At 34.9% G+C, this 25619-nt stretch overlaps 1 protein-coding gene across 3 annotated transcripts in view; it reads left to right on the top strand.

Moving 5' to 3' along the window:
- The window catches only part of ALCAM (activated leukocyte cell adhesion molecule), a 204102-nt gene that overhangs the window by 168289 nt on the left and 10194 nt on the right, over positions 1 to 25619 (top strand). Inside the window, exons 9-14 of one of the 3 annotated variants that reach the window (XM_028493772.2) lie at positions 2726 to 2838; positions 4908 to 5043; positions 5151 to 5284; positions 7929 to 8061; positions 9931 to 9969; positions 10260 to 10377. In XM_028493772.2, coding sequence (XP_028349573.1) covers positions 2726 to 2838; positions 4908 to 5043; positions 5151 to 5284; positions 7929 to 8061; positions 9931 to 9969; positions 10260 to 10377 — 673 coding nt within the window. Of the gene's footprint in view, positions 1 to 2725; positions 2839 to 4907; positions 5044 to 5150; positions 5285 to 7928; positions 8062 to 9930; positions 9970 to 10259; positions 10382 to 25619 lie in introns of those variants that run through there. The other 2 variants (XM_055085751.1, XM_007105100.4) reach the window with 2 other exon arrangements.

Below are 25619 nucleotides of genomic sequence, written 5' to 3'. Positions count from 1 at the left end.
TGCGCGTCCGGAGCCTGTGCTCCGCAACAGGAGAGGCCACAACAGTGAGAGGCCCGCGTACCGCAAAAAAAAAAAAAAAATTAAACAAAAGCATGTAACAGTTTAATTGAATTTCAGTGCATTTAACTGGATTTAAATACATTTTGGTTTTGGAAGATAGGCTTTAACACTGGGCTTTAAGACCTGTGTTGCTCTTAAAAGCTAAAATACCGTATGCTAACATATATATATGGAAGCTAAAAAAAAAAAAAAAGTACTGATGAACCTAGTGGCAGGGCAGGAATAAAGACATAGACATAGAAAATGGACTTGAGGACAAGGAATGTGGGTGGGGGGGGTAGGACATGCGAAGCTGGGGCGAAGTGAGAGTAGCATCAACATATATACACTACCAAATGTAAAATAGTTAGCTAGTGGGAAGCAGCAGCATAGCACAGGGGGATCAGCTCGGTGCTTTGCTATGACCTAGAGGGGTGGGAGGGAGGCACAAGAGGGAGGGGATATGGGGATATGTGTATATGTATAGCTGATTCACTTTGTTGTACAGCAGAAACTAACACACCATTGTAAAGCAATTATACTCCAATAAAATCTATTAAAAAGAAAAAGCTAAAATAGCACTGCAAGTAAATCAAGATTTTACTCTAAATTACATGAAATGAAAACATAAAAATCTTATTTTTGCCCATTTATTCTAAATTGTTTGCTTTCAAAAAAGATTTGTTTCCTTTCCATAGATGACTAAAGGGAGTAGATAGAGAAGCACCAACCAGTACTTGCACATATTAGCAGAACAGACCTCTCATCAGGCTTTTAGCCCACAGGTCTGTAGTTGCTGATGAAGCATCTACTAGTCCTTTGCCAATTCACACACATATAGATTCTTCATCCAAGCTTTCAAAGTCCATCATCATCCTTTAAAATCACTTCTTTTATCTTCTCACCGGCAAGTTAACTGTCCAGCTAAGAAAAGCTTTAACTTGCCCTGAATTGAATTTTCATCTAAATATAATTCAACCAAATATTCTGAGGAAACTCCACTTTTCTATGTGATAATGCCTTTCTTTTTTTTTTTTTTTTTTGCGGTACGCGGGCCTCTCACTGCTGTGGCCTCTCCCGTTGCGGAGCACGGGCTCCGGACGCGCAGGCTCAGCGGCCATGGCTCACGGGCCCAGCCGCTCCGCGGCATGGGGCACGAACCCGTGTCCCCGGCATCGGCAGGCGGACTCTCAACCACTGCGCCACCAGAGAAGCCCGACCTATTTTAATATTAATGAGAAACATGCTTCTTCCCTTCATTCATTCAACAATAGTTTTTGAGGGCCTACAATGTGGCAGACACTGTGGATACACAGTGACAACTCAAGTCATGGTCCCTATCCCAAAGATGCTTACAGCCTAGCAGGCAAAACAAGTATTAAAAATAATGCTGTAAACCGTCAATAAATTACAATTATAACATGTAAAACCAAGGAGAAGCACAGGATGCAATAGCAAATCCCACTGCCATAGGATAAAGTCCCAACTCTTAGTATGGCAAGCACAGTCCTTAGTCTGACCTTAATTACTTGTATAGGTTTACCTTCCATGTGTTAGAACCACTCATACCAGTTTACTCACCACTGTGAAATCTGCCAAGCTCTCTCACCTCTTTGCCTTTGCTTATGTGGCAGAAGTTTTCCCAACATCTCCGCTTTTCAAAGCCCTTCTCAACCATCAGGGGCCACAAACAGATACTGCCTCCATGCAAAGCCTTTATTACTGCTTTGAAAGCCAAGTTGGTTCTGTTCTCCACACTCCCATAAGTCTTCGCTTGTACCTCTGTCTGTAGCCCTTACTCTAGTTTTTCAGCAAATATTTCTTGAGCTCCTAATCTATCGCACGTTTGCCACTAGGTGCTGATTTCATGCTGCCATGTAGTGTCATCACATAGTTGAGTGCATATTACCTCTATCTCAAATTGTAAATTGTAAGGTCATTATTCATCTCAGTATCTTCTGTCAGTGCTTGGAACATAGTAGTTGTACAATAAATCCAGTTCTATTGAACTGGATTTTCCTCATACAGATCATACTATGACAGTAAGATTTTTATAGAAATTACTTTCCATCTGAAAGATTTTACTTCCTTAGATGTATTTATACTCTGTTTTTAAAAAATGGTATCTGCTGACAGTGTACCTAATAATAAATCTTATTTAAAATTTCAACTGCATGAGAAACGGGATAGCATTTTTGAAAAATATCTAACCATTATAGTCAATTCTCTCTGAAGAAACACATAGACACCTAATGGTTTTTTAGTTTATCACCTGCTGTCTAAATATACTTGATTTTCCCATGGTGTGCCTTATCAACTCTTTTTATAATATTTACCTAGTCATCATCTTTCTTTATTTTCTTCTGGAAGTGATTTAAGATTTTTTTCTTAAGGTGATAGACCCCAGGTGAACACTTACATGCAGTCAAAATATCAATCATGTTAACTGCAAATAAATGCATAATCAATTAGATTGATCATTCACTTGTCCAAACTGATCTCAAAGCTGGCTTGAAAAGCTAGACTGATTATGCTACAGTTCAGTTATTTCAGTCACATAAATCACTTCTGAATTTCAAGTGCAGTTAGAAGGATTTTTTTTTCTTTCATCTATTTTTTTCTCAAAAAATATTTTGACTATCTTAGTTTCTGGAGTTGCATTTCAAGCATATTTTCTGCTTCACAGATTTGGATTTGTCCTTAATCCCAAGTGGGGAAGTGACCAAGCAGATTGGCGATGCTCTGCCTGTGTCATGCACAATATCTGCTAGTAGGAACGCAACTGTGGTATGGATGAAAGTAAGTAATATTCCTTGGTAATATTCCACTGTTTGAACTGATTCCTTTTTAGGCTTCTCTTATATATTTATACAATATGTTTAAACACCCACGCTCATACTCTGTTTCTCTCTATATAATATAAATCATACCACAATAAACTTTTAGAGGTACTCAGCATCACTATGGCATCTATAATTGATGCTCTGAAACTTAGTTTGGGGCATTAATTTAATTATGTATATCTACTGAGTAATTATACACATACACTCATGCACATGGATACACACACATATACAGTTATATACTTTAGGGATTAACAACTTTCAATGTGTTCTAATCCACAACATTATAAACAGCGTGATTATAACAACCATGTGAAATATGTAGAAAATGATTATTTCCCCACATTATTCAGAAGAAGTTGAGGCAGGAGAAATCAGAGAGCCACAGGTGACAGAGTGGAGACTTGAGCTCAGGCCTTACCCAGCATAAATATTGCACTCTAGTCACATAACCTTCTGCCTTTCTGCTGAAACTGACCTTAAGTGTCTGAATGTGGGTTCCATGAATTAGTAGCTCCTTGAAGGCAGAGATCTCTTTTCACCCCTGGGCCATAGTAGAACACCTGGAACATACTAGGAGCTTTGTCTGTATTTCCTGAGTACTTATATTCTTGTAATTGTCTGAAATGTAGGCCATTACCTGGGGACCCAAACATTGCTATTATCTTTTTAGAGTGAGAAAGTAGAATTGGTATTTGGTGATTTGAGACAAGGTTATCACCAAAGGGCAAGGTTGTAACTATGTTCCCTCCACTCGAATCCTTGGCTAGTGTATCTGAACACCCAGTCCATTTATTACTAGAACATGGCGTATAACAGAAGCACTTAACCAGTGATGTGTTGACAAAACACATACAAACCACTTAAAATAGGGGTTAGCAAGAATTATCTTTGTAAAAAAATTGTGGGAAATTTATTGCTAGAGTTTCTTCTTGATGAAAATGTTAATTATTTTCTATTGCTTTTTTAACTCTTTTCATGCCAGATCCTCTGTTACTTGTTATCTTACTCTTAAAGCTCAGTTTCTTATTTCACTTTCTTTTAAACACAACCTCATCACAACTTCTTATTTACTCAGATAGTTAAAATGAATATTTAACATGAGGTATTTGTAGTAGTTAATGGTCAAAGGGCTAGATAAGTTCTAGGCATATGAACACTCACAGTGTGTTTTACTACAGGACTGGAGAAACTTGGCTAAACCAGTTTCCACATCAGCTGCGGTCACTGCTGTTGATTAAATACCTCATGTCAGTAGTGCTGATCAATATTGCCTGGCCATTGCTTAGTTGATGGAAATGGAAAAAAATTCGTAGTGAACAAATACCACATAATCTTAAGATTGTGTTTAGTTGTCTTCTTAGGAGCATTTCAATTTCTGGTAAATAGCATTATTTTCTGTATATAAAATGATTTTCAAAATTAAATGTTGCATTTCCTTTGTTCATAGGAATTAGGATAGTAATCTGTTATTAAAGGTTTCTTTAAAAATCATTTTTGTCATAATTGCCATGGCTGTGTAATGGATCCCCTGTCTTGAAAAGTGTCTCCTATAAAATGACTTTCAGGTATTTATATCCATCATTGATTATGTAGCACAAGTCTCCAATATCTGTCAATTCAAATTCATCTACATTTACTATAAGGAGTAGCTACTATCAACTGAGAATTCTCCTTAATGTAAACACATTATATTATGCATATAATTAAGTCCTCATAACAATTCAATATGGTAAGATTACTATCCCGTTTTACAAATAAGGAAACCAAGTCTCAGAAGTTTATGAACTTGTTCCAAATTATAAATTCAGTAAATGGAAGAGTCTGAAGTAAAACTCTGATATGTCTAACTCTAAAAGTACAGAGGAAGAAGGAAACCTATTTTTGAAAGAATTTGAAGTTAAAAAAAGAAGATTTCATTTTCATTAGACCCAGAAGTATAATTTTGGGCTTCATTATTATGTAATAAATACATGGAGAGTTACAATTGTGCCATGTGACACAACTAACTTTTTATTTAATCAGGATAACATCAGGCTTCGATCTAGCCCATCATTTTCTAGTCTCCATTATCAAGATGCTGGAAACTATGTTTGTGAGACTGCTCTGCAAGAGGTTGAAGGACTAAAGAAAAGAGAGTCATTGACTCTGATTGTAGAAGGTAATAAAATACGTGAGCACCAATTTAAATTTTTCTTTGAGAATTTAATATCTCTTTCTTTTATGATCTCAGTTCAACATCTTATTTTAAGTGTAATGACATTTTAGGAAAACCTCAAATCAAAATGACAAAGAAAACTGATCCCAGTGGACTGTCTAAAACAATAATCTGCCATGTGGAAGGTTTTCCAAAGCCAGCTATACAGTGGACAATTACTGGCAGCGGAAGCGTCATAAACCAAGCAAGTATTTGTCTTCTTGTTCTGTGCTGAACTTGGTCCAATGTGGGGTTTTATTTAGGTACCTAAACTGTAGGCTAGCTTGTTATCAATGTGAAATTTGCAGTATATTTTCAGAAGAAGCTTTTGCTAATTTCTTAATTTTCCCAAAGGAAGACCATAACTCAAAGAGAAATTTAAAATCATAGGGCCATGGAGAATGGAAGAATCATTTTGTTGTGGTCAATATCTGTTTTTAAAAGGAAATAAATTAAGTGTTGTTCCATGATCATTAATTCCTGAAACTTGGGTGATTAAAGCACTAAGGTATATGCTTTCCTGCATCATGAACTTCCACATCTGAGTATAAGTGGCCTCACTTATACTTTGCTTACTTATGCACATTAAGGGTTATTTCTTCTTGAAACTGGGCCCTGGGTTGTGGTGAAGAACATAGTATACTGTGAACATATGGTCTGATTTGTGTGTGCCAGGTCCAGAGTAAGGCTAGCTAAATATATAGTGTCTAGGTTGGTTCCTGCTGAACAAAAATATTCATAAAGTATTCATAAAATAAACAGTAATATTTGTACCTTTGTCACACCATTTTAGTTTGTAGTAGTAAAGGGCTAAGAACTTATGAACACTACCACTAATTTTCTTTGACACACACACATACACACAAAAAGATGAGAATATGGTCTATCACTAACAGTTCAGAGCTGTGATTCCATTAAATTGCCAGTCAGCTTGAGTTACTGACATACTTGTTAATTCCATTTTCTCTAAGACAGTCTTCATGTCCGTCTTCTCAGTGCAGCCACCTAAAGACTCTTCAGGAATACCCAGATGTGCCATTTGATTGTTTGAATCTTCTGTGCTGCCTTCTTCCCAGCTTCAGACCCAGTTGAAATCTGAGAAGGCGTGCATAAACCAGAGTTTCAATATAAAGTTAAAATGCCCATTCTTTCTCTGTCTGGGGAAGTTGGGCTGCTGGTCCAGCTTATGCAATGTAGTTTTGCAGAGCAAGGTGAATTTTGGCTCTTTCACCTATGGGTGATGGATATAAATTTGCATAACTCAAGTATGGAAGGTCCACAAAGGAGTGGACACAAGCAAATGCCTCCTGATTTGGTTAACTGTGACGCGGGCACACAAGCAAGAGAACATGCCTGAGGAGGACAAAAAGGCTCTTGATTTCAGAAAAAAGACCTGAATTGCTGACAATGTAGACATCTATTTTTTGGCATAAAAAATGACTGTTCTCTTCTATTCTTTTTGCTCTCTAGTTCAATTTAGTCATAATTACAGCAAAAATAACTTTTGGTACTGGGTAATGCAAACAAAGAAAATAGAAAAATAAGCATCTGGTGAATATTTGATGAATAAAAAGATACAACGATTTAAAAGGCCATCCTAGAAATAAGCAAATGTATTGTAGAGATAAACATAATAAAAACAAAGACTCAGTGAGAAAGTTATGTGAAAAATACTAGTGGGGGGCTTCCCTGGTGGCGCAGTGGTTGAGAGTCCGCCTGCCGATGCAGGGGACGCGGGTTCGTGCCCCGGTCCGGGGAGATCCCACATGCCGCGGAGCGGCTGGGCCCAAAAAAAAAAAAAAAAAAAAAATACTAGTGGGAAGTGGAGAAAAAGCAGGTGAACTTACTATGAGGATAAAAATAATAATGCCATTCTTCATTGTCAAGGAGAAGGACTGATTCTGGGCCACTAGGTGATACGTTATTTTTCTTGTCCTAGGTTTCTGCTGATCCATCCATAATTTTTTATTTGTTCCCTCCTCAATCACATGGTGAATCTATTATTTTACAACTACTGTTACTTGTGCCCCACCCCTACCCCAGGGGCTCCATGATGTCTCTAATCATGAGGCTCTCTCCTGTCCTTTAAGATGTAGTTGCGGAGAAAGCACATAGAGAACAATACAGGATGTGGTGTGTATAATATGTCTCAGAAAAGAATACAAGTACATGCTTGCTTTAGTGGAGTTGGACTTAGGAGTCATGTCCTGGGGAAGAGATTAAAGTGAATTTTCTCTTATGTTTGACGGAATTAAATGGCAGTGATGATCCTCATTAATACCTCACAAAAACCAAATGAACTTACCAGTCACTGAAAAAAAATAACCTATCCTCTATATTTAACTCAAGAAAATTGAGGAAAAAATAGTCTTTTTTTTTTCCCATGAGAAAATCATACATACATATGCACTTAGATATCATGGCTTAAGATAAACGGATTCACCCCTATAGTGAAGAACAATGACATAGTTTACAAATAGATTAAATTCTTGTTTATTAGGAGAAAATTGGTGATGAGTTAATCTCTAACTAATTATTTTGAGACAGGTACTATCATGTCAAAATATTGACTAACCTGAGCATCCATTGAAAAAGAAGAGTTTAATTGATTTAATTATTAGAATTAATAATAGAAGCATAAACAGAAATCCAGGTATGGATTCGCTACTCTTTTTCCTCCATGCTGTGGTTATAAACCTGAACTGGTCTCATCTATGACCTTACATGTACCCTTGAACGCCAGATAACACGACAGAACACCACACCTATCCCATTTCATTCAATATTACTCTTTCCCATGTTTTTAATTCATTTTAATTTCTAAATCCATTTTCCTTTACTTTTTCCAGACAGAGGAATCTCCTTATATCAATGGCAGGTATTATAGTAAAATTATCATTTCCCCTGAAGAGAATGTTACATTAACTTGCACAGCAGAAAACCAGCTGGAGAGAACAGTAAACTCCTTGAATGTCTCTGCTAGTGAGTATTTCATTTCTGGCATTAAAAATGTAAGAAAATTTGAAGTTATTCTTCATTAGTTTAAAATCTTCAATTCCATCTTCCTGTGCTGCATTATGGTAAGTTTTATTTATTTATTTTGCATTTGGTATCATCATCATAAGGTTCTTCTTTTTTTTTTTTCCTGGTGTCCATTTTTGTACAATCCTTGTCCTGACAGTTAAATCATTTCATGTTTTATGGGTCAGAGACTTTATCTTATACAGGAATATTTCCAAGATCAACAGAGGATAAGGACTAAGTTGCTCTTACTTAATCCATGTTTTGTGTTCAGAGTACAGATAATTCAAAGATTATCTGAAAACATTTCTGTAACAATTTTAATTTTGGTAAATTTTTAATTCCCCTTAATCTGTTATTTTGCATTTCAATTCTTTGTAGTATGTATCCTATTCTTATTTTGTACAGGTATGCCACATGCTTAAAGTCATTCAGCAAGTTGGTAGTAAAACTGATATCAGAATGCCTGAAATCTAGTTTCAAAAATTGATGCTTTTGAATATCATATTTGAATCATAGGTTACAAAAACAAACAAATGAGATTATCTCAGAGAAAGTGAAAAAAAAATCTGTCAATGCTGAAATCAAGGTAATGGGAACATACCAGTAGCAGCTTCTTTATTTAATTTGAAATGATCTCTCATCTTCAATTCTGTAATTCTTTTTTTTGCCATGTCCGTTCTTAAATCAGGGCTGGCTTAGAATGAGGCTCAGTTCTGGACAAGATGCTAACTGACCCTCCAAACCTTCATTCTTCAGTCAGTTGGAATCCTGTATGTGACATTAGCAGGATAGAGATATACTGGCTAGGAATTAGCTGGAGCTAGGAGAAAATAATTATCTAAAGATAATGGTCCTTAACAGAATATGACTGGAATTTAAAAGCCTTTTGGATTGACAGGAGAAAAGAACCAAACGAACTTAACTCTAAAATAGGAGCACTGACTTCTCTGAATTCAATTCAGTGAGTATTGACTTGTCCTACCTAAAAAGAGAACTTATCCTTTCTTCCTGAACACAAGTCTCTCTTTTTATTCTAACCCATCGAATAGTGGTTTTCTAGACCTTGCAGTGGTTTGATCAACATCTAATACCGTCATTTTCAAATTCAGTGAGCACCTTGAGAAATTCCAATATAGTATGTATGAGGAGGGGTCTAGGAATGTGCATTTTAACAAACATCACTGGAAGCCCATGTGCATAGAAGAGTATTTATTTAGTCTAATATTAGATGATAATCCACCACAGTGACAATCCTTAACATGGGCCAGGAGCACGGCACTATCAGAGTCATTTGGAGGGCTTTTACAAGCACCACGTATATTGCCCCGTCACCTCTGAGACGTCCCCAGTTTTAACCTCCACCCCTACCACTTTGAGAATGTCTCTAGTGGCAAATCCCTGACGCTAGAGGATGAAAATGAATTCTCCTCCATTGAGGCCAGAAAATTGGAAAAACGTTGAGAAACACTACATTGAAGATTTCATACACTGCAACTTGTTTCTCTTAAAAAAGAAGTCCTATTAAAAGGTGGTAGATAGTGGGGAAATTAATATGGATTTCAGATCAATACTATAGCTTGTCAGTTGTGAAGTTATCTATGGTAGATTAATACCTTTGCAGTTTTAACTACTCTCCTTTCTTTAAAACAAGATGAATTTCTTTGTAGGGAAGTTCACACTCTATTAAATGTAAATTTTTTTCTACCCTTAGCTGTAGAATAGATATTTTATCTTTGAGTATTTTTACATCATACTATAATGGTAAAGGTAACTTTCATATATCAACAAATTTTGTTTTTAATTTCATATTAACATTTTTCATTTCAGTAAGTATTCCAGAACACGATGAGGCAGACGAGATAAGTGGTAGGTACTATGCTGCCGACTCTTCTTCCTTGACTGTCCACTCAAGATTTATGAAGTGTCATTGTATAAGTAATTTTCTTAGCTGTCACAATTTTGACTTGAATTAAAATAGCAAATGAGACAAGAGAGTAAGAATGCTAAAATTTTAATCCTTTAAAAGCACAAGTTTGCATGTTACTCTTAGTAGTGAGCCTCAGTCATTTTTAATAAGAAATTATAACTAGATTGACTTATTTTCACAAATGCTTGGCATTGTCTGTAATTGCATGGGCTTTTCTTTTTTGTTGTAGATGAAAACAAAGAAAAGGTGAATGACCAGGCAAAACTAATTGTGGGAATCGTTGTTGGTCTCCTCCTCGCTGCCCTAGTTGCTGGTGTCGTCTATTGGCTGTACATGAAGAAATCAAAGTAAGTTGTAGAAAAAAGATCTTCATTGTTCATTGACTTTCACTGGGAGAAAATACAGTGTGTTCATTATGCTCATTTCAGCCGGGCATGTAATTTCTATAATAGGAAAGACATATCCCCCAAATCAGGCTGATCATGTTTTGTCTTCAGCTCACTGTGACTATATTACCAAGACTGGGGACATGGCTTGGAGTGATTTCACCTGTGACCCCTTATTTTTCTCAGTCAGTAGTCTGAATTCAATTATTTGATTTTTTTTCAATGCTTAGGTAGATTTTTAAAAGGCACGTAGTGCCTAAAAGTCAGCCATTCTAAACAATTTGGCTGAGGTTGCTGGAGATTAAGCAAAAGCGGTTAGTACATCCTGCAGGGACAGCCGGGTGTCTTTGCAGTGACAGGTCTGGCCAGCAGTGCAAGTGTTGGTGAGGTAGAGCCATCTTGTTGTCACTACTTCTCTATTCTAGTTAGGTCACTTTGTTCCATAGAAGAATCTAATTCAGGGAAAATGTCATCATTATGTTGTCTTGAGTTTTAAAACAATGATTAGACAAAGTACCAAGATTACTTTAAAAATGATTTAGATGATGTTTACAAATTATTAGAGTCATGAAATAATACATATGGTATCAACCTCACAAATCATCTAACAGTGGTTTATAATGAAAATCCAGTTGACCAATGAAGATTCTTAACATACACACATACCTAGTACTCCTCATTGCCCCAGCTCTGACCCTAGGTTCAGATGCCACTGGTCAGAGATGCAATTCTAGCATTGCATTTTTTAAAAGTTCCATTGGTGATTATGTGGTGTACCCCTGGTTTCAAACATGGGTTTCAAACTCCTGTATCTAATAAATGAGGAAATTGAATTTTGCAAGGGGATATGTATAGCTAGTGGCAACTTTAGACTTTATTTTATATTTTCTTGATGTCTTGATATAACCCCTTTCAACAACTCAGGTAAGTTAACTTAAAAGAAAATCAAAAGAAAAAACAGACTTAATCAGATCCATGATCTCACCCTGTAAAGATACAAATGTCAGTGAAGTAATATTTGAATGGAGCTGCCATCAAAGGGAGGCAGTGGCTCAGAATTTTTAAAGTCACATAATGTGAGCATGTACTGAGTTCTAATTCGTTCTCACAATCCATCTCGGAAGTAGGTACTCTTATTATACATATTTTACATTGGAAAAAACTAAGGCAAAGAATGGTTAAATGACTTGCTTGAGATTACACAGTTGTAAGGGACAGAATTATATTTGATTTAAGGCAGTGATGTTTTAGAATCTTTGTGCTTAATTACTAGTTCTTATTTTCTCTCGTTATGCCTTGCTTTTTCTCTTTTTCAGTCACATAAGGCAGAAACACATTGCTGTTGTGTGTTGTAGTTGATATACATGTCTACTCACACTAGGGCACAGTCAGTTCTAATCTTGGCACTTCAGTCCTCAATCTTGAACAGTCTGCACTATCACTTGATAACAAATGGGGGTTTTTTCTCAGTGAAAATTTTACCTACAAACACTTCATGTTGCTTTGTGCCCATGATTTCCATGGAAAATTTAGAAGATTGCCTGTTCTATGTAAAAGAAAGGAAGTGCAAACAGTTGCCCAGAGGTGGTATCTATCTTATAGAAGTTCTCCTTCTGTGTGTGTGTTTACTGACTATCAAAATCTTATCCTACCTTTATAATCCACAGTGAGGTGCTCACAAATCCAACAGCTTGGCCTCTAGGGTATTTTGGTTTTATTTATTTAGGGTTTCTGATGCACTCCAAAGTAATTTTATTTCTTCAAAGAATGAAAATAAAATTTCTCTGTATCCTGGAATTGAGCTGAAAAATAAACAGCAGTCCTCTACATTATGTTCAAATGAATGTTAAATTCTTGGAGCTCCCCCAGCATCCTTGATCATCCTCTTCTGATTGCCAATGTCTCATCATACCGTTTGTCCTTCTATGAATAGAAAAAAATTGTGTGTGTGTGTGTGGTTTTTTGTTTTTTTAGTTATGTCATTTGTACTTACCATACAGTAACCCAAAATTAAAATCATGGGTAAAAAAATGCTGGACATTTAGCTTCATAGTGTCTTTAGGTTAAGGGTTAAGACTTCATGCATTTCCTTTAAAGTACTTCATTAAATTAAGTGCTTATTTTACCATCTGACATGAACATTTGTCTAAATAACTGTTATTTAATTGAAAAGTGCACCAACTTTTCTAGTGTCAGTATTATTGGTAATCAAAATAATAAATTGCAATTCTTACCCCAAGCATCAAAGTGTTTTTATTAAGAATTTGCAGAACTTTTAAGATTTGCTAAGTGCTTCACATTCCTAACTAGTTATTCTTTCTACTGCCCTCTGAGATAAGCAAGCATTTTTGCTATATGAGTTATTGTTAACACCTGTGTCCAGAGTAAGTGCAGATTCATAATAAGAGCTTTCAGGTTAAGAATTGCTAAGTATATTTTTGGGTCTACTATACTCTCTTTTTTTTCTTCTAGATTACTTCACCTTTACAAATCAATATGAGAGTTTCATTTCTGTCTTAGCTTAATTCATCACCATTTTACATGGATATGAGAGATTTTTAATAAAGATATGGTCCATACTTTTTCCGCAGATACCTAAAGAAATATACCCTTGTGTTTACCATCCTGCAAAATAATACCATCAACAATCTTAGTGAGTCACCCATTATTGCAAACAACTTAGAGCCACAATTATATTAGTTCTTTGCACTGGCAATTTAAAAAGTCAGTGGAGAGAGAAATGAGGGAAACAATCTTTTATGCCCAAGTAGAATTTAAGAATACATTTGTTAACATACCTAGTGGCTACTCAAATAACATGCACTCCCCATTCCATTAATATGAGATACATATTTTTATATTTTAAATATGGAAAGGATATGCTTAGCAGTTGTGCTTGACACTGTGATATGGTATATTCATTGCAGAATAAGGGCTCATGATTCATCTGCTGTTTTGATTCATACAACTTCTCACTGGAATTTTTTTTTAATTTGAGATATTTTGATAGTGAGAATGGATGACTCCAATCATTTCCTGTGTATGTAGGGTATTAACTGACAGTTCCAGGCAAAAGGTATTAATTGACTAAACCCAGTTCGTATCTAGTTGTTTAACAGATAGGAAACATTAAAGACCTAGAGATAATTCAATGACTTTTTAAATTATTTACTCCCTTTCTCTCCATCCTGTTCTCTGAACATTGTTTTTATATCTGCAGGAAGTTGAATGTTACTATTTGAGTTTGAAATTCTCTCCTGCATATCTTATATTACAAGAACTAATGAAAAATTAAAAGAGTCAAAGATAAAGGGAAAATGTAAGGTAGCATGATGTAGCCACAAACTTTTTCAGAACTGTATTAAAACCATAATTTCCAGCTTGGTTGCATTTAAGAGACCCTTGACCACCATATTTCTTATCAGTAAACTGGAAGTAAGCATTAACCAGACATTTGTAATCTCAAAATACACATTGTGTGAATACTGGAAGTTTACCAAGAGATTTATCTTTTGCAACTGTGGAACTCATGACTATTTTCATGAAGTTTTTGTACAATATGTAGGCAATATGGAAGTCTAAAAATCACAAATATCCTTTGTCAATTTTGCCTTTTATAATGCTTTACTATTCTACTACTGTCTTAGGAAAAAATAAGACAGTCCTAAATTGGCAAAAGACTAAAGAAGACTGCCTATAACCCCCAAACTTCAAGAAATACTGTTAAATTAAGGATTTCTAAAACCCTTCTTATTAGTATCTCTTAAAATATGCAACAGGATCTTGCAAGAAAGTTGATTTTAACTGAATTCTATTTCCAACCAATACTCTGTCTAAAATCAAATATATGTTCCCATGAGGGAACTTATTCAGACTCCCTACTGAATAAGCTGAAAATATAGTGCTGAAGGACCATTTATAGCACATTTTGAGTGACTTTCCTCATTATTTACTATGTAAACATCTTCTTCTCTTTTTGTACTTTTACTCAAATCCTCAAATTTTAATGAGGTAAATTTAATAAGGTAACCGTATTTCATAGTATCTAGGGCTCAGTGAGTATAATCTGCCTAAGATAACACATGCAATATCTTATTCCATATCCCATAGAAACTTTCAAATATATTTTGCTGCCTCACCAGGACTTCTTTGGAATTAAAACTTCGTCTCTGACTTTGATTGCCTGCTGGCAGTTAATATAGTGCTAGGGGTGGAAGGGTGTGCTCTCAAGTGCAGGGCTGATGTGGCCTCTCACCTTGTATCAGACATCAAGCTAATCCAAGTTTTCGTTTCTTTTTCCTTCCCTACCCATAGCCTGGCAGGCAGCCAAAAGAAGGAAGAAAAGAAAATGCCCCATTATTCTATCAAAGCATAAATAACAGGGGAGACTAGAGGGGAAATAAGATAATGTGGAAATGCTGGAGTCCCCCTTTAGTCAATCACAAGGTCATTGGCCACTCAAAGGGCAGAACCATTCATGGCCCTGCCCTCTCCTACTACATGTGAACTGAAACATTTCCAGAGGAAAGAGATAGCATCAAAACATAATGTTTTCAATTTTTATCTCTTCTAACTGTCTGTGTGTATGCATTTCACTTTATTTTTTTTAATTTCATGTGTTTGGTTTAATTATTGTTTCAAAGGTGAAGGGAAATCCTGTTCCTCAAGCATCTGCCTCTTCCCAGGCTGTGTTAGCACATTACCCACCTAAAGGAAACACTTTGAACGATGATGCTGAATACATGCCAGTGGCATCCTGCTTTCATGCATATTCAGTACTGTTACACTTTTTTGATCTACTGATATTTTACATAATGGTGGTTCCCATATTTACTATTGCCCAAGTGAAAGCCATTTTCTATTTTTCACTGAAGACATTAGGAAATCTATTTTAATGGAGAGTTTCTTTGGAGAGTCTTAGAAATGCTAAGGATGTCAAATTGAAACTTGTAATAAGTCCAACTATTTATTCTTCTTTGTTTCCTTCTTCAAACCCAGAAATTGCTGACAACTGTCTTTCTAAGATGCAGTGGTTAGAGCCCTCCTCTCCTCCTCTAGCTCTTTATTAAGCTTGGCCCAGGAGGAAACTTACTTTGCTGAGAGCTTTGACCAGGGAAGAAAGAAAAATAACTATTCTCATGGGTATGACCCTAATTACCTGCACAGGTATCAACGGCCAGTTTGCTGAAAGTGGCAATTCCACACCACCAGGGTCCCAGTCTTAAATACCCATAGTCCTGGTGCCCTTCTGTGCTGTGTCCCAGGCATGCTATAAATTAGAAATCAAAGAAAATGCCCCTCTAAACGAGGAAGTGATAATAATTCCTCATGTTGCCTCTGAGTTTTCAAATTTGTTATACATATGCCTACACTTGGGAAACCTGAAGTCTTATGAACTCTTTCATGTGTGAATTATTTTACATGGGTATTGTTTTTATTTTCCAAATATACATTTCTGTTATAACACTTTATGTATCTTTTCAAATGACACCACATTCCAAGATTGTGATGTACTGGTTATGTCTGCCACTCCTATCCTCCTTCACTTTTCCTATCCCCTTCATCACCCTCTAACCTATTTGTTAGTTGAGATATAATTGACGTATAACAATGTATAAATCTAAGGTGTACCACATGTTGATTTGATACATTTATATATTGCAATATGATTTCTACTGTAGCATTAGTAACACCTCCATCCAGTCTCTTAGCAACTCTGAAGCATTAAAATAAAGGCACACTTAGAAGACACTACTAGATTAGTTCCCTACTTCCTTTCAAGGAGATCTAAAAACAAGTTTATGGTACTGGGGAAAATCTCACAAAAAAGTTTAAGAATCTTCTAAAAAGTTATTTAAAAGCAACTTGAACCCTTAATAGCCCTGCACTTACAGAAATAACACAGAAGGGGAGTTGAGAGCAAGGACTGAACTCCCTTTGGCCACTCAGTAGCTATGTGGCCTGGGCAGCTGTCCATTACTCACCATCAGTTTTGTGAGTCCCTGTCACCTGCTGGGGGCTTTCACATACACTATACATTTATCCTCACACCAGCCCTGTGAGTAGATCCTATTGTCCCCTATTTACAGAAGAGCAAGCATCTTAAGAGGAGGGACTTGTCCAGGGACTTGCAGCTAAGACTTGACACATGAGGATGAGAACCCAGACTCACTGACCCCAAGGTCAAGAGTCTTCTCTCTGCCTCACTAATTAGAGAGTCTTCCAATATTAATTTATTGTGATTCTATTATTTAAATTTTATCTCATTTTAAAGTTATAAAAAAAGCTGACTGAGAACATTTAAGACAAATAACTGTAACAATTTTTATTTTAACCCAAGTGCTCGTTCTTTATAAATGCCTTAACCTCATCCCTCAAATCAGTTGACTGAAAAAAAAAAATGTTGACTGAAAATATTGCTAAAGGGAATGGTTTAAATAAATTTTTGTTCTCTTCCAGTAGTAGATGGAAATCTAACCTGCTTTCAAATCTCTGAAATTTCCCCAAATTAAAAAGGACTCTTCCATAAAATTATATTATTTTTACCACATCAATCTCAAAACTGAGCCCAAAAGTAATCAGAATAATTTTTAGAGGCTTTTCCCTGCAAGAGAGAGTGGACTCTCAGTAACAAATATGGAGAAATTCATTAAAAATTCCAAGTAAATCTTATATACATAGACTCAGTGAATACCCCTTCCCCTAGCAGCAACACTATTTTTATTTCTATTTAGTACATTTCACAGTGGTTAACACTTAGCTTATTTGTATAACTTGGCACAAGGCTGGGAAGCCAGACTGCTGGAGCTTGAATCCTGGTTTTGCTACTTGCTTGCTCTATGACCACAGCAAGTTTATTAGTCTCAATGTAAAACAGAGATATCCTAAGGCTAAAATAACTTAATACCTATGCAGCACTTAGAACAGTGCCTGGCACATTAAGGCATTATAAGAGTGTTAGCAGTTATAATTTTGGAGAGTGAGATTAAGAAAAGAAGGGAGATTGTTTTTACTTTTGTTTTGTAGCTTTAAAATAAGAAAAATATCAGTTTGAAGTTACTCAGCTCTTATTCTACAAATATGTTTCATGTTGCTCTTAACAAACCCTTTTTTTAATGCCAAACTGAGAGCAGTGATTCTTAGCCTGATTTTACCTGACAGATATGCTGAGAGATATTATGATTTGCCCTGAATACCACAACTTCCTTCGAGGGAATTCTAGTCACTCCCTTCCTCTGAATACCTCCTTCTTTTATTTGATAGAATTTGTTAAAATCACATAAACTACTTTTCATCCCTAGACAAATACTAAATCCACCTAGAAAGTAAATAGTATTGGAAATGGAAAAGGTATCCAGATTCTCAGTGTACTTTTTGCCTGGTTCTTTCATTCCCTGGCCATAAGGATCATGCTTTAGCTTTTCGCCGTATAATGTGTTTATATTAAGGTAAAACTCGCTTACATTAAATATGCAATTAAATCTGTTTTGATAAATTTATACACCTTTGTAACCATTACTCCAATCATGATATAGAGCATCCCATCAACTCAGAAAGTTCCCTTGGAATTCCTTCCTGTCCAGCCCTGCCATCCTTTTTCCCTTAAGCAACCACTATGCTGATTGTTATCACCAGAGATTATGTTTTCTTAATCTGGAACCTCATATAAATGGAACTATACAGAATGTACTCGTATCTGGCTTCTTTCCTTTAACACAGTGTTTCCGAGATATCAATACATGTATTAATGATTTAATTGTTTAGAATTGCTGAGTAGTGGTCCATTGTTAGAATATATCACATTATTTTAATCCATTCTCTTATCTATGGACACTTGGATAGTTTCCAGCCAATATAGGCTGTCATGAATAATATGGCTAAAACCAACTTTCTATACAAGCATTTTTCATGGGCATATGTTTTCATTCTCTTGGGCAAATACCTAGAAATGGAACTGCTAGGTTGTAGGGTAGATACTTGTTCATGAGAAATTGCCAAACAGCGTTCTCAAAGTAGTTGTCTTATTTGCAGCCCCACCAGCAATATACAAAGTTTCAGTTCTTTTACATCTTTGCATAAATTTGGTGGTGTTTTTCTGTTTAATTTTAGCTATTCTCTAGGAGGTGTGAAATGATATCTAATTTTGGTTTTAACTTGCATTTCCCTGAGACCTAATGATTTTAAGCTCCATGTACTTACTGGTTAGCTTCTTTTGTACAGCAACTATTCAAATCTTTTGCCTATGATTTTATTGTTATTTGTCTTATGTAATTGCTCTGTAAGGGTTCTTTACATATTCTATATCAAAAACCTTTGTTATATATTGTAAATATGTTGTCGAAGTCTGTGGTTTGATTATTTCTTTTCTTAATGCTGTCTTTTGATGAGCAGAAGTTTTTAATTTTGATGAATAACAACTTACCAATTTTTCCTATTATATTTACTGCTTTTCGTGTCCACTCTACAAAATCTTTGCTTATTCCAAAGTGGCAAAGATATTTTTCTATGTCTTTTTCTAGAAATTTTATAGTTTACATTTGAGTATATATCTGCTATTTTGTGTGTGGTGCAAGATAAAGTTAGTTTATTTGCTTGTTTTATGCTATATATATATATATATATACATACATATATATATGGCATATACATATCAAGTCATTCTAGCACCATTGGTTAAAAAGACTTCCCTTGGCACATTTGTTATCCTCATCTTCCTCCTCATCATCATAATAGTCCTTCAACTTTGATGTTCTGCTTGTGTTAGTAATTTTATATCTTTGTGTTTCCATATAAACTTGAGCAACTTGTTACTTTCTACCCCCCCCAATTTTTAAAGCTTTGTGGGACTATGGTTGCTTTGAATTTCTAGATAAATTTGGGTATATTTAACATCTTAAAAACTTCCAAACCATGACCATCCTATATATCTCCATTTACTTAAATATTTTCCATTTTTTCTTAGCAATATTTTATAAATTTTAATGTAGACATTTGATATGTCTTATAAAGTTCATTCTTACGTTTTATGTACTTTGCAGCTATTATAAATGCAATTATTCTGTGAGTTTTATTTTCCATTTTTATATTAGTATGTAGAAATATAATTAATTTTTGCTGTTGAAATGCATACTTAATTTTTGCTGTTGAAATGCATACAACCATCTTCCTAAATTCACTTGTTCTGTTAGTTGTTCTGTGAATTCCTTAAGATTTCTATGTAAACAATCATTTTATCTGCAAATAGAAATAATGTTACTTCTTTGCTTCCATTTCATATGCTTTTTATTTATTTATTTTTTTGCCCTCATAGAGACTTTCAATACAATGTTGAATAGAATTGTGGAGAGCAGACATCTTTACATATTCTCAATCTTAGAGATTGAATTGTTCAATATTTGCCATTATGTATGATATTAGCTGTACCTTTTTCATATTTGCCTACTCATAGTTAGTTAAGGGTAGTGTCCTCCAGACTGCCATGTCTGTCCAAGACTTCTGACTCCAGCTGCAAGGAGTTAGGGTCCAAATACATAGTTAGAGAGAAGAGTTCACATAAGACTACCCTCATTTCTGCTATCAACTCAAGTTTGGGGTTTTGCAAAACCACCCTCAGGTTTGATAATTTGCTAAAATTCTCACAGAACTCATGGTTATATTCATTACAAGTAAAGGATACATTAAAAATGGCTAAGAGAAGAGAAGTGCAGGGCAGAGTCTGGGAGGATTCTAAATGTGAAGTTTCCTTTGTCCTCAGGGACCTGTTACTCTACTGGCCTCAATGAGTGGCAAAAGCATGGAGTATTGCTGATCTGAGAAGCTCACCTGAACTTTGGTATCCACAGTTTTTGTTGAGACTTCATTACATGGGCATGATTGATTGATTAATTATCCATGTGGTTGAACTCAATCTCCAGCCTCTCCCTTCCCCAGATGTCAGGCTGATATCAAATGGCCCAAAGCCCCCACCCTAAACTGTATGAATGTTCTTTCAGGTGTGGCCAGTCTCCACCCCAAGATGATTGGGTGTTGATGGCCCTGCCCTGAGACATCTCCTCAGCATAAACTATCAGGTGTAATCCAAGTAGCCCACCACAAATAAGAAAGCCACTCCTATCACTCAGAAAATTCTAACTATTTAGAGATTACCTCCCAGGAACTGAGCATGAAGGCCAGACCTCTCTTTGGGCAAGGCCAAATTCCTTCCTACACAATATCCTTTAACAGGTTGAAGAAATTTTTTAATATTCTTAGATTACTAAGAGTTTCTATCACAAATCATTGATGAATTTTCTCAAATGCCATTTCTATATCTACATCTATATTATATTCTATCTATATCTACATTATTTCTAAAAGTAATCATATTTTCTCATATTTTTTATTCTGATACAATGGTAAGTTACATTGATTGATGATTGAAAGTTAAGCCAATCTTGCATTCCTGGAAAAAATCCCACTCTATTATGATGTATCATAATTTATAAATATATTGATGGATACTATTTGCCAATGTTTCATTAAGGATTTTTTGTCTACATTCATGAGGAATATTGTTCTGTAATTTTCTTAATTTATGTTTCGTTCCTTTCTCATACATCGTGTTCAGTCTTTTTAGGGAGCTTTCAATTTTCTTGATGATTTCAAATAACTTTTTGCTTTGTTTTTGTTTCTATTGCTTATTTTCAATTTAAATTTTTTTTTGCTCTTGTCATTACTATTTTCTTTCTTCTAGTTAGAGTTTGACTTGCTCTTCTTTCTCTAATTTCATGAAGTAAATTAAAAATTTAGATCACTGATGTTAGCATCTCTTCTTTTATAACTTAAGCTTTTAAACTTTTAATCTCCCTCTCAGCAATGGGTTAGCTGCATTCCACAAATTTCAGTATGTTGTACTTTCATATTTATTCAGTTCAAAATATTTTTATATTCCTCTTGTGGTTTCTACTTTGGAGCCATGTAACTAGAACTCTATTAACTTCCAAATATTTCTCATCTAGTTCCGTTTTGTTCAGACAGCCTAGTCTGTATGCTTTTAGTCTTTTGAATGCATTGAGTTTTTTTTTTTTTTTTTGGCCTAGCATGCAGTCATGCAGTATTTCCAGGTGGATGCTACTCAACACTTGAAAAAACTTATATGGTGGCTGATGGGTAGAGTGTTCTATAGTATATTATGTTAAAGTAGATAATAGTTTGTTTAAATCCTCTTATTCTTATAGATTTTTTTCAAATTATATGAAATCACTTCACATATAATGCATTGATAAGAAGGTTACAAGCATACACTTCCAGTACTAGAGCTAGCCCAGTACTAGTTACTTCATTATGACCATGCTGACTGAATTTTAGTCCATTTACCCTATCAGCTACTGAGAAAGATCTGTTAAATTCTCTAAGATTGTTTATCTGGCTATTTCTCCCTTTAGTTCTGTCACTTTTTGCTTTAGGCTTTCATTAGGAACTTACACTAACAATTGTGACCTGCTTATGTATTGAACCTGTTATAATTATTAAATGTCTCTCATTATGGTTGTAATAGTCCTTGTGTTGAATTTTATATTGCCAGATATTAATATAGCCATACTGTTTTCATATGCTTACGGTGTACATGTGTATCTTTTTCTATCCTTTTATTTTCAGTTATCTCTTTATATTTAAAGTGCATCTCATGTACAGAGAGACTGATAAAACTATGACTCCCAGGCTGCTGCTTAATTTTGTAAATAAAGTTTTATGGCAGCACAGCCGTGCCCATTTCTTTACATGCTACCTGTGTTGTTTTATGCTGCAAAGCCAAAAGAGTTGAAACAAATCCATGTGGCCTGCAAGACTAAGATATTTACTATCTGGACCTTTCAGGAAAAATCTTAACCCCTTGTATAGAGCATGTAGTTGAGTCTTGATTGTTTATTATAGTCTGACAATTTTTACTTTATAATTGGAGGATTTAACCAAGTCACATTTTACTTAATTATTGATATATTTACATTTAAGGCGATGAGCTCCCTATTTGTTTTCTAGTTGTCCTCTGTTTCTCTTTTCCTGCCTTCTTTTGAGACACTCCAATAAGTTTTAGTATTACATTTTAATTTATCTACTGGCCTTTTAACTATATGTCTTTGTATTCTTTTATTGTGGTTGCTCTAGGAATTTCAATAAGAACTCAGTTTATAACAGTCAACTCATGTAATAATCTAAAACCCCAAATCATTATAACTTCATTTATCCTCCTCCATATAATTGTAGTGTGAGGTTTATAATATATGCAGTTGTATTGGATATGACAACAAGAGCAAAAAAAATGGAAGAGGTTAAATGAAAATACAATTTTTCAAGGGTCTTATATATAATGCTATATATATAGCATTAAATAGTCGGTTGTCTTTGTAAAAACATTTTAATAGTATTTTATATTTTAGCACATATACAATCTATATTCATTCTTTCTTACATATCTGAGTTTCCATCTAGTATCATTTTCCTTCAACCAAAGAACTTTCTTTAATACTTCTTTTAGCACAGGTCTGCTAGTGATAATTTTTCCCAGTTTTCTTTTATTCAATTTAACATGTTTTATTTTGCTTTTGATTAAAATATATTTTTACTAGATATAAAATTCTAGTTTGAGAGGTTTTTTCCAGCATTTTAAAGATGTTGAATTAACTTTGTTATGCATTGTTTTCTTGATGAGACATCAGCTGCTTTTCATGTCATTGTTCCCCTGAACAAATTTTCTATGGCTACTTTCAAATCATTGTATTTATATCTGCTTTCGATTACTTTGAGTATGAGGTAATTAGATGTGTTTTTCTTTTTATCATTCCTCCTTGGGAGCTGCTGACCATTTTGGATGCCAGTTAATGGACATCAACAAATCTAGGAATATTTTTCATTGTTTCTTCAAATATATTTTATGCCCCAATTCTCTTTTGCTTCTCCTACTGGGACTCCAATTACACATTTGTTAGATTGCTCACTATTGTCCCACAGGTCACTGAGGATCTGCTTCTTTTATTTCTATTATTTTTCTCTCAATTTTTTAGAATATATAATTTATATGTTTTGTCCTTATGTTCACTGACGCTTTATTCTGCACCTCCAACCTGGTGATAAGATAATTTAATGAATTGTTAATTTCCGATATTGTAGTTTTAAGTTGTAGAATTACTTTCATTTACATTTTCAGTACTGAGATTTCTATCTATTCTCTCATTGTTACCATACTTTTCTTTAAGTCATTGAACATGTTATGTAATACTGATTTAAAGTTCTTAACTGTTATTTCCAAACTCTCTATTATCCAAGGACATTCTCTGGACTTTGTGTTACATTATTTTACTCTTCATTTTTATGTGTGGTAACTTCTTATTCATAACTACTCTTTGATTGGTGATATGTTGTAGAGATCCTAGGTTTTACTATATAGGCTAAAGGATATGGATTGTTTTTCCTGGCAGAGAATTAGATTACTGGCTGATTTCCTTGATCATGTCATGGTTACTTTTACATTTTATATTTCACATCTGTCTTAGGGTGGATGCTGAATCTTGACACATAGTCTTTACTAAGTTTTTCTGGGATTTCAATAGAAAGATTGACATGATTGCCAATAACTCCTGGCTTGGTGAGGTTCAACTACAAACTCTGTCTCCTCTGTGTGGGTAACAGCTAAAATCTATGTCAGGTTTTTAAGCTTTTCAGGTGTTGCTTTCTTCTGGGCTACATGAAATTTCTTCCACACGTGCAGTTTAGAGATCATTTGTGTAGTTTACACACAAATATGGGCTCCTGACCACTCTTTGGCTCTCTCCTGTTTTGAGATTTTATTACCCTTGATTTCAAGGTTTAGTTCTAGTTAGCCTATGCCTCTGCAAATGGGAGATGCTCTCAGAGGAAAACTTATGCAAAAGTAGAGCTCACACAGTATAGGGGTCAACTTTCCTTCAGTTTCTAGTTCTTTTTGTTACTCTTAAGTACAGCCATATAGCTTATTCTGTATTTTCCTGAGAGCTTATAATGTTATAAATGTAAGGATTGACAAAATACAAGTGGGTTGTTTTTTTAATCATTAACATTACAAGAGCTTCTTATAGTCCATGCTTTATTTTATTTTATTTATTTATTTATTTATTTTTTATTTTTGAATTTTATTTTATTTATTTTTATACAGCAGGTTCTTATTAGTCATCAATTTTATACACATCAGTGTATACATGTCAATCCAAATCACCCAATTCATGACGCCCCCAACTCTACCCCTACACCACTTTCCCCACTTGGTGTACATAGGTTTGTTCTCTACATCTGTGTCTCAATTTCTGCCCTGCAAACCGGTTCATCTCTACCATTTTTCTAGGTTCCACATATATGCGTTAATATACGATATGTGTTTTTCTCTTTCTGACTTAACTTCACTCTGTATGACAGTCTCTGGATCCATCCACGTCTCAACAAATGACCCAATTTCGTTCCTTTTTATGGCTGAGTAATATTCCATTATATATATGTACCACATTTTCTTTATCCATCCGTCTGTAGATGGGCATTTAGGTTGCTTCCATTACCTGGCTATTGTAAATAGTGCTGCAATGAACATTGGGGTGCATGTGTCTTTTTGAGCTATGGTTTTCTCTGGGTATATGTCCAGTAGTGGGATTCCTGGGTCATATGGTAATTCTATTACTAGTTTCTTAAGGAACTTCCATACTGTTGAGCAGCTTTTCATGTGCTTCTTGGCCATCTGTATGTCTTCTTTGGAGAAATATCTATTTAGGTCTTCTGCCCATTTTTGGATTGGGTTGTTTGTTTTTTTAATATTGAGCTGCATGAGCTATTTATATATTTTGGAGATTAATCCTTTGTCCAATGATTCATTTGCAAATATTTTCTCCCATTGTGAGGGTTGTCTTTTCGTCTTGTTTATGGTTTCCTTTGCTGTGCAAAAGCTTTGAAGATTAATTAGGTTGATTTGTTTATTTTTGTTTTTATTACCATTACATTAGGAGGTGGATCAAAAAAGATCTTGCCATATTTATGTCAAAGAGTGTTCTTCCTATGTTTTCCTCTGAGAGTTTTGTAGTGTCCAATCTTACATTTAGGTCTCTAATCCATTCTGAGTTTCTTTTTGTGTAGGGTGTTAGGGAGTGTTCTAATTTCATTCTATTACATGTGGCTGTCCAGTTTTCCCAGCACCACTTATTGAAGAG

Source organism: Physeter macrocephalus, chromosome 1, assembly GCF_002837175.3.
Source record: "Physeter macrocephalus isolate SW-GA chromosome 1, ASM283717v5, whole genome shotgun sequence".
Lineage (NCBI taxonomy): Eukaryota > Metazoa > Chordata > Mammalia > Artiodactyla > Physeteridae > Physeter > Physeter macrocephalus.
Note: the sequence above shows the minus strand (reverse complement) of the source record. Positions and strands in the feature narration are given on the sequence as shown.